General features: G+C 39.8%; 1 protein-coding gene across 7 annotated transcripts in view; it reads left to right on the top strand.

Moving 5' to 3' along the window:
* NEK1 (NIMA related kinase 1) overlaps positions 1 to 5,958 on the top strand; it is a 94,126-nt gene extending 88,168 nt beyond the window's left edge. For all 7 annotated transcript variants that reach the window (XM_019521765.1, XM_019521768.1, XM_019521766.1 and 4 more), the window contains 3 exons: positions 986 to 1,119; positions 2,117 to 2,249; positions 4,605 to 5,958. In XM_019521765.1, coding sequence (XP_019377310.1) covers positions 986 to 1,119; positions 2,117 to 2,249; positions 4,605 to 4,621 — 284 coding nt within the window. In that variant the 3' untranslated portion in view covers positions 4,622 to 5,958. The remainder of the gene's footprint in view (positions 1 to 985; positions 1,120 to 2,116; positions 2,250 to 4,604) is intronic.
* Positions 5,959 to 9,903: the final 3,945 nt, after the last annotated feature.

Below are 9,903 nucleotides of genomic sequence, written 5' to 3'. Positions count from 1 at the left end.
AAAAAAAAAAAAAACAAACAAAAAAAAAAAAAACAAAAAAAACAAAACAAAACAAAAAAAAACAAAACCCCGCTACGTACAAAAAGTGAAATCATAGTTTTGTCATCATTCATGAGTAGCTGAAGGCTACTGGTATATCTCAGCATACCAACAATACATAAATAAATGGCCTTATGTAGCACCTTTACATGGGGAATCTTAAAAAGGTTTTGTAGAAATCAAACTTCATATGCATGTTTCTCCCCTCTCCTCTCTTCACAGTTCTTAGTTGCTCATGTAAATAACAGCATTTTGGAAGTAATCCATAGTGGCCCATTCTCTTGATTTTTATGATGAGCTTTTCAGCATTTGGTATTAATGTCCCACCTCCTGAAATAATGAGATTTCATGAGATTTATAGGATTCTGTTTTAAAGAAAATAAAATGTTAGCCTTCAAGGCTGTACAGAGACAGGTTTTAAAATGCAACCTTTAATAGCTTAGAACCCAGAAGCCAATAAAATCATGGTTTTTAAGACATTCATTATTTTATTGGAGCTCTTACTAATTTTGTAGACACTTGGGGCTGGCAGTGCTGGTTTAAATGTATGGCATAGTTAGATTGGTAGTTTATGGCGGTCACAGAATTATATATTTGATCATTTATAATAGTAAGTCAAGAGTTCTCATATTTCATTGCTAAATTCTGCTACCTGTTTGTCAGTTTACTGTAACAAAGTTTGCAAATCTAGCCACAATATTGTCAGAAAACAGTAAGCTCTCTGGCCACACACACCCTATCCTTCTCTCCTTCTTTAGACCATGAGGATGTGTGCTGTTTTTATCGGTATGGTGGCATTTTGGTACACTTTCCTGAAACTAATTACTTGCATTTGGTTTTAGAGGTTTCTGTGATGACACGAATTTAGTCATGTGGTGCAATATATTCAGAAACCCAGAAAGATTAAACTTTTTGTGCTATCTGCCTTATATATTTTTCTTTGCAGACAACAGTGATGGAGAGATCACCAGTGAATGTGAAGAGTATGACAGTGTCTTCAGCCATCTAGAAGAGTTGAGATATAACTTGGAGCAAGAAATAGGCTTTGATAAATTCATTGAAATCTATGATAAAATAAAGGTTTGTTGAATTCTCCAAGTGGAATAATACTTTTTTTTAAAATTATTTTAATCTGACCTCCTACTGCTCATTGCTATGCTGTCCAAGTTTGTTGTATAACTATGCATGAGTACAGACTAGAGAATGACTAGCTAGGCTGCAGTACTGGAGAGAAGGGCTTAGGCGTTACAGTAAGCTATAACTAGAATGAATATGAGCCAACAGTGCACTCTTGTTGCAAAGAAAGCCAACAGCATACTGGGTTGTATTAACAGGAATGTCAATATTCCTGTTGTTTTGGAATATTCAAGAAAACTAAATCTGCTTTGTTCAGTGCTGGTGAGGTTTTGGGATCCATGCTTCAAGAAGGATGTGCACAGATTGGAAGGAGTGGAATGCAGAGCAATAGAAGTTGTTAGGAACCTGAGAAGGAAGAGTTAAGAGGAAAGAGTGAAAGAGAGTTATTTAGTGAAGAAGGAAAACCTGAAGGGAAATTTGATAAGTCTTCAAATGCCTGAAGGGCAATTACAGAGAGGATGGAATTGGGCTTTTGTCTATGACCATAGGCCTTGAACTCCAGATGAGGAAATTCAGGTTGGAGATTAGGAGGAACTTGCTGACTCTGAGGGTGGTCAAGCATTGGAACAGGCTACATAGGGATGTTGTGCAATCTCCATCCATGGATATTTTCAAGAGCAGGCTGAACAGACTCTTGGCTGGGATGGTTGGGTTAGTCAGGGACCATCCTGTCTTGAGCAGTTGCCTGGCCTGACCAGATGATCTCAGGAGGTCCCTTCCAGCTCTTCCTTCCTGTGATCCTATGACTACAGTTTCTGCATGTTCCTCCTAACTCTGTATTCAGTTCAGCATGCTGACAGGCAGTATTCAAAATTCCATTGTAAAGGACCTAGAAGATGAGTTTGAGCTCAAGTACAGATGATCTCTGCTTTGTTACTGTGAAATTGTTTAATTTTATGCCCATCTTAATTTGGACCCACATGGTTGTCTTTCCTCCTAGGCTATACATGAAGATGAAGATGAAAATATTGATACTTGTTCAACAATAGTTCAGAATAGTTTGGGAAATGAACATAAACACTTATATGCCAAAATTCTTCATTTGGTAATGGCAGATGGAGCCTATCAAGAAGGTAATTTTCTTAGTGCTTTATGACAATTATATAGTATTTCTGTACTAAGGTTTTGTGCTTGGAATGAGCACAGCAGGTTCTATTCACCTGTTTTTAAAGGATTTGAAGCTTTAAGCCTTGGGCAAAGTTTTAGAGGATGGAATAACTAAACAATCCTTGCTTGAAATGCTTAGGTTAAAGGCATGATGTGAAATGCTATTCAGTTTTTATATTTTATATTCAGTTTGCTATACCAGTGAAGGGCCTTGATTTGTGAACCCCGTCCATGGTATTCTCCTTAAGAGCTAGTTTTTGGTAGCCAGAATCCAAAGCCTTTTTATATTTCTAATGATGCAAATGAAAGAGCCACTGGGTATGTCAGAACGCAGCAAACAAATTTTGGCTGAGTTGCTCTTGAGCACATCTAGCCTATGTATGTTCCAAATCCAGAAATACACCAGTGAAGATGCTGTGGGGCACTCTTCTCTGGTCCCTCTTGAGACCACAGTATCTGGCATGCTTAAGAGCAGCCACTCAGGCTGATCCTATGAAAACTTCCTGGAAAATTGAAACGAGAGTCAGATTGTTGGTCTGTCTTTTAAAAGTAAATCTCAGGTGAATATAAGCAATAAGAGAACCTTTTAAAAAGCACTAACAAATCAAAGCAACACCTATATGGTCAATGAAAATGCTTGCATACATACGGTCATTCCTTTGTTGTATCATATTCATGAACAGAAGGAACATTTGGAAAATATTTGTGTTTTTACCATCTTTTAAAATAAGTAAACTTAATCTGTGTTTAATAATCTAGAGAGAATATTGCTTTTTTTTTTTAAAGTAATGATAATTAAGCTAATTTTAGCTTTCTGGCCATTTAAGGTTTAAATATTTAAAATAATTACCATTGAGAACCAGCCTTGTTGCAATTATTTTTGCCACTTATTTTAAATGTATTAATTGTTAATTTACTACCAAAATGATTTAATTCAACTCCTTTGCAAAACCAGATATCCAACAGTAAGTGAAAAAATGGTCCAGTAAATTCAATTAAAATTTTAATGTGGTATAGCAGGTCATTTTATTAAATATAAAAATCCCATTTTAAAAAGAATCATTCTTAACACACAAATCACTGATGACATACACCATTATCATTCTTTTTACCTCCTATTGTTCCTGCAGAACAGTTCAGACATTCAGCAGGGAAAACACAGATGATCAAATTGTTTTCCCAGAGATGGAGTGATATTAGTTTCATAGTTAGTAGGGTCAGAAGGGACCTGAGCAGATCATCAAGTCCGACCCCCTGCCATGGTATGATTAGCAGTAAGGCATACGGAGTCATACTGTCTAATATTCCATATGAAACTGAAGTAAAAAAAATGTAGTCTAAGAAATGGGTACAAACCAAAAGTGATAGGAGCATTGTTTCATAGAAGTTATGAAGATGAAGAACAGAAACAAAGTAAAACGAAAGGAAACCCTGTAAGATGGCAAAAAGGTTTTCTTTGAGGTATAAGCTGGCATTATACCTGATCTGTTCAAGGCAAAGATCGGGTTTATAAGTCACCTATGTACCCACGTGACCTAGCCTCCACCCCCCTCCTTTCTTTTTCTTCTCTTTCTCCCTCCCCGTTTCCTTCCCATTTCTTTTTTTCCTCTTCCCTCTTTCATTTCCTCTCCCCCACCAGCTGGATGCAGTCACCTTCACTCATGAAGAAAGAACGTTTTCCCCCCCTTATGCTGGCATTACATTTCTTAAAATGATAGTTTCAGGCAAATGTTAGGAACATACTTCAACTTTCAAGGAATTTTCTGACCAAGTCCTATTAGAAATGAGTTGTCTTTTTTGCCAAAGCCTGATTTTAAAACGGTTGTAATTTAGAATAGTCCAGATTCCAAATTAAATATTTTACAGGATATACAGTATATCATTAAAATGTGAAAGTCCCACCTCCAAATTACAGAGACCTGCACTAATGAACAATGAAATAGAGGACTAGTGGCAGTTTTAAAGACATTTGCTACTAAACAGTTTTATAAATACTTTTATCTTGTATAAGGGAAGCTATAAAAATCTGTATCCTTATTTAGTGGTAAAAGGGTTTCATGGTGACAGGTTCTTTAAACTGAGCATGCTGTTTGACATGCAAGTATATTAAGACATTTTACTTAATCCAGTAAAGATGCGGTATCATTCCTTACAGGCTTGCATGGTTAGTATTTTCAAGGTAATTTTGAAGTTGGCTATTTTGTTAAATGTTCCTGTCTGTGTTGTTTGATAAGAGTTTTATAACATATATGGTTGATTATTAAGCTGCTCCTCCTAATTTAAGTTTACTAAGCTTAGGTTGATTTTTTTTTTTTCTACAGATAACGATGAAACCTGACACAGGAAATTCATTAATACTGTGTTACATGTATGTGTTTGGATGCTGTAGAGCAGAATAAGAAGTCGTAATGGAAAATATAACGATTTTAAAAAGGGGTGGGAAGGTAGGACACTTTAGAAAGCATGCTGGTTGCATGAAGAAGATGGAAAATATGCTTTTTTTTTTTTTTTTTAACTGAAATATTCATGCATTTCCTTCAACATGTGTTCTCTCACTTTAAAGTTACCTGTTATAGAAATTCTTCACCTTAAATGTCAACCAAATTATACAGAGGATGATTCAGAAGATGTTCTAATGTAAGAGAGGGGAGAGCTTTATAATACAATGAAAGCGGCCTTTTAAACTGTTAGCTGTTAGGCTCAAGCAGTTAAAAAGATAAGCATGTTGTGAAAATACCTTCTTTTAGCTCTTCACTTGCATACTAAAAGCCTCCATTAATACCAAAGCACCGAAGTCTATGTTTCATTCTCTGACTACTTAGGCTGTATTTAAATAAGTACATCATATCAATTACCCACATTGAGTAGTTCACTTTTTTTTAAGAATAAAATTTATAGTGTTTTGCAGCTTCAGGTTTTGTTACTTTTTTTTTAACCAGTGTCAGCTGAACTTTTACTGGTGTTTGCTGTCACATCACTGAAATAGTTAAATTTTTTTGTAGTGGTTATGAAATTCATTTGTAGCCAAAGAATTTATCATTGCTTTCAACCAGAAATGTTTTCAAATTTTGCTGCCTCTTCTATAATGCTGTGCAGAGTTTAAGGTGAATCTTTTTATGTTTACCTCCTGCTGCTGTGCTGATAATTCTAGCAGTTGGAAAAGAGAAAATGAAATGAAGGTAACCATGAATATTGTGATGCATCATTTTGATGATGCTGATATTTGCAGCATGCTCTCCCTAGCTAGGGGTTAGGGAGGTGGGTAATTTTATTCTTTCCTCCTACTCTGCTTTTTTATCAGAGAGAATACAAAGATGGACAAAATTAGGAGTTTGTTTCCCCAAATACAATGGCAGAAAATTTTTATTGGTCTGTTCAATAACAGATCAGGTATTAAGGCTTAGTTGAAATGTTCAACTTCCAAGTGCTCCGCTGAAGAAAGATGGATTTTACACACTTCAATAATAGCAGCTTCAGTTAGAAAAATCTAAAAAATAAAAATATTTAAATTATTTTAGAACCAAGCAAGACTTCATATGTATATTATTTCTAACCTTCTTCAAAAATAAATATTTGATTTTTTTTTTTGTATAATTGTTGCTTTTTACAGTGGTGTTACTATTAAAGTCTCTCTCCTTGTCCACTGGAGGTGGAATAAAAAGTCAGTGTTAAATTCTTTTCTCTTTTTTGCATGTTTTAAAATTGGGGCCTCCAGTGAGTTTGGAGGAGATGGCCAAATTCCATTTTTAACTGTAGAGCATGGGCTCAGTTGTAAGTTTAGAAATCCATTGCAGTATTCTCACTGAAAATAAGCAACTTATAGAAAAAACAGAGTTAGTAAATGGTCTTGATGTATTACATAATGATACTTGAAAATTTAGTTATTTGTTTGGGACCTTGTTATATCACTTGGAAAGTATGTTCACTTTTAGCACCAAAGCTATGCCTGCCTTAGTTTTCTCTCTCACTCCTTCCCCCCACCCCTCTCCCCTACGTATGTCCTCCTTTATATCATTTCATACAACAACTCTCATAGATCTCATAGACATTAGGGCTGGAAGGGACCTCGGAAGATCATCAAGTTCAGCCCCCTGCCCCAGGGGCAGGAAGTCAGCTGGGGTCATAGGATCCCAGCAAGATAAACATCCGATTTTTCTCTTGAAGGCATTCAGACTAGATGCTTGAATCACCTCCGATGGCAGTCTATTCCAAACCTTGGGGGCTCGGACAGTAAAGAAATTCTTTCTTATGTCCAGCCTGAAACAGTCTTGCAGGAGTTTATAACCGTTCAACCTCGTCATCCCTTGGGGCGCTCTGGTGAACAAATGCTCCCCCAGATCCTGGTGAACACCCCGATAAACTTATAGGTGGCCATCAGATCATCCCTGAGCCTGCGCTTTTCCAGGATGAAGAGTCCCATAGCTGTCAGCCCTATCGTAAGGTCTGTTTTCCTGACCTCTGATCATGCGCATGGCTCTTCTCTGGACTCTCTCAAGCATCTCCACATCCTTTTTTGAATGGTGGAGCCCAAAACTGGATGCAGTACTCCAGCTACAGCCTCACCAAGGCAGAGTACAACAGGAGAATGACGTCCTGGGATTTGCTTGAGAAGCATCTATGGATGCAAGCCAGCATTTTGCTCACTTTACTAGCTGCAGCATCACACTGAAGGCTCATGTTCATCTTGTGGTCAGTCATGACCCCCAAGTCCCTTTCATCTGTAGTGCTAGCCTATAAGGATGCTGCAGGTTTTTCTTCCCAAGGTGGAGAACCTTGCATTTTTCAGTGTTAAACACCATCAGGTTCTCTTCTGCCCATTTCCTGAGCCTGTCAAGGTCATCCTGGATCGCCCTCCTGTCCTCAGGTGTGGGTGCTTTACCCCAGAGTTTGGTATCGTTGGTGAACTTGGCCAGTCCGCTTCTGACTCCAATGCCCACATCATTAATGAAGATGTTGAACAATATCGGTCCAAGGACAGAGTCTTGGGGGACCCCACTGGTCACAGGGCACCGTGACGATTGACTTCTGTCAACCACCACCCTTTGGGTCTGACCACGGAGCCAATTCCCCAGCCAGCACATGATGGTGGACTCGAGGCCACAGTTGGCCAGTGTCCCAGCTGCTTGCGGAGGGTTTGGGATTTGAGAGTGTGGTTGGGGGTAGAAGGGTAAGAAAGGTTTATTGACTTAACAAACACACAACTACGTGTAAATAACAAAACGAGAACAGACCATAATAATTCACGTTGGCAATTTATCGACAGTCCCCTCTGCCTGATGTACAAGTTTCTCTTCTGCAAAGCTCAGCAAAGTCAAGTGTCTCTGATCAGCGCTGTCTGAGAGGTACCGAGAAGGACCCTGGTATTCAGTCCTTGGACTCCTCAAGATCCACGGGCCCACCAAATCCAGGTCAGCAGCTAATCTTAGATCAGGAGCTTCTTTTACAGAGCTGCATCTTCCTTCTAAATGATTTCTGAATGTGCCAGCCAGTTTCTAACGTCTGAGCTAGGCTGATAACTTACAGCCATCCAGATTCTCTCATTATAATTATTCTTAGGACTGACCAATAGCAGTACAAGCCTTGCATTGTATGCATTTCAATACTGACAAGTGCAGGGTGCTGCACTTAGGCAGTATAGGCAATACTGACAGGATGTGTTTCAATACTGATTTAGGCAGTATAGGCACTTAGGCAGTATAGGCAATACTGACAGGATGCGTTTCAATACTGACAGGATGCGTTTCAATACTGACAAGTGCAGGATGCTGCACTTAGGCAGTAGAAACCAGCAGCACACTTATAGAATGGGAAACTCCCTTCTTGAGAGCACGGAGGCAGAAAGGGATCTTGGAGTCATTATTGACTCCAGGATGAACGTGGGCCGACAATGCGAGGTCACGGTTGGCAGGGCTAACCGGACCTTGTCGTGCATCCACAGGTGCATCTCAAGTAGAGCCAGGGAGGTGATCCTCCCCCTCTATGCAATGCTGGTCAGGCCACAGCTGGAGTACTGCGTCCAGTTCTGTGCGCCCCATTTCAGGAGGGATGTGGACAACATTGAAAGGGTCCAGAGGAGGGCCACCCGCATGATCCGGGGACTACAGGGCAGACCCTACATTGAAAGACTGCGGGACCTAAACCTGTTCAGCCTTCACAAGAGAAGGCTGAGGGGGGACCTGGTGACTGTCTATAAACTCACTAGGGGGGACCAGAAGGGTTTAGGGGAGACACTGTTTCCCCTAGCGCCCCCTGGCATGACAAGGAACAATGGACACAAATTATTAGAGAGTAGGTTTAGATTAGACATCCGCAAGAACTACTTCACAGTTAGGGCGGCTAGGAGCTGGAACCAACTTCCTAGGGAAGTGGTGCTGGCTCCTACCCTGGGGATCTTTAAGAGGAGGCTTGATGACTACCTGGCTGGACTCATTTGAGTCCAGTCTTTTCTCCCGCCCAGGCAGGGGGACGGACTTGAAGATCTACAAGGTCCCTTCCGACCCTACTTCTATGATTCTATGATTCATTCTTCTGATAAGGTTAATTTTAACTATGCCACAAAGCCTACTACCACTTCTACAAGACTTTGCTAAATTTACTAGGCCTTATACTACATATAAGGCCTCACTACATCTTTGACTTCAATTAGGCTCTTAACAACAACATATAGCTTAATATCTAAACAACTGACAGAAAAACACGTGGTCTAATCATAGAGCCTTAGCAAGTGTCTTTATCACGCAGACATAATTTTCAGCTGTCACGCTCCACCCCTTGCTTACTGAAGCACTGTGATGGCTACAGTTGAAATGCTAAAGTTACATGCGCTACATCAGGGAAGGGAGAGGGAATTTAACTTGCATAGCATGAACAGATTTATGACAAAAACAGTTAAAACACCATTTAGCTGTTGCCACTAGGGTAATGCAGTACACTATGACACTTAAGATGGGTAACTACTGGTGACATGCGAACAGTGCAAATCACACTGTACCATTTACATGGCTTGGGCACATTGACAGCCAAACTGATGACTTGCCCACCCTCCCGAGTAAGAAGGGCTAACTGAGTTCCTTGCCGAGCTTTTGCCTTAAGGCTTCATAGTTCATCTTTTACCTCATTCCAGTCTTCTAACCATGGCATGTCCACACCTGATACCCATGAAGTGGGTATCGTAAAGTTGAGAAGTACTATTGCCCTAAAATGGCCAGAAATTTCCTCTGAGACTATACAATTACTTAATTGCAGCAGAGCAACGGCTCCACTTTTTAGCTTCTAAGCAGCATGAATTGCACAAAGCCCAAGTGGTACTATTCCACCACACCTTTGTGTAGGTATGATTTATAAACCATGTAATAACTTTGTTTCAACCTGAAACGTGCCCTCCCACCTGGTGAGCTTCACACTATCGCTGGAGAGTATTGTCAGCCATAGGAATGGGAGGGGGTATTCCATAAACGCAGTGGCTCTAAAGGCTGAACAGATACAGAATGCACAGTTGGGGGCAGACTCAGGGGTGTTGAACTCAATGGGATTTCCCTCAGAAAGTATGTAACAACAAACCCATAAACAAGCAGAACTACAACAATTACCTTTCCTCCCACAGTTAGCCATTCCAGCCTT

The sequence above is a fragment of the Gavialis gangeticus genome, unplaced genomic scaffold, assembly GCF_001723915.1.
Source record: "Gavialis gangeticus isolate Ggan-Ray unplaced genomic scaffold, GavGan_comp1, whole genome shotgun sequence".
Taxonomy (NCBI): Eukaryota; Metazoa; Chordata; order Crocodylia; family Gavialidae; genus Gavialis; species Gavialis gangeticus.
Note: the sequence above shows the minus strand (reverse complement) of the source record. Positions and strands in the feature narration are given on the sequence as shown.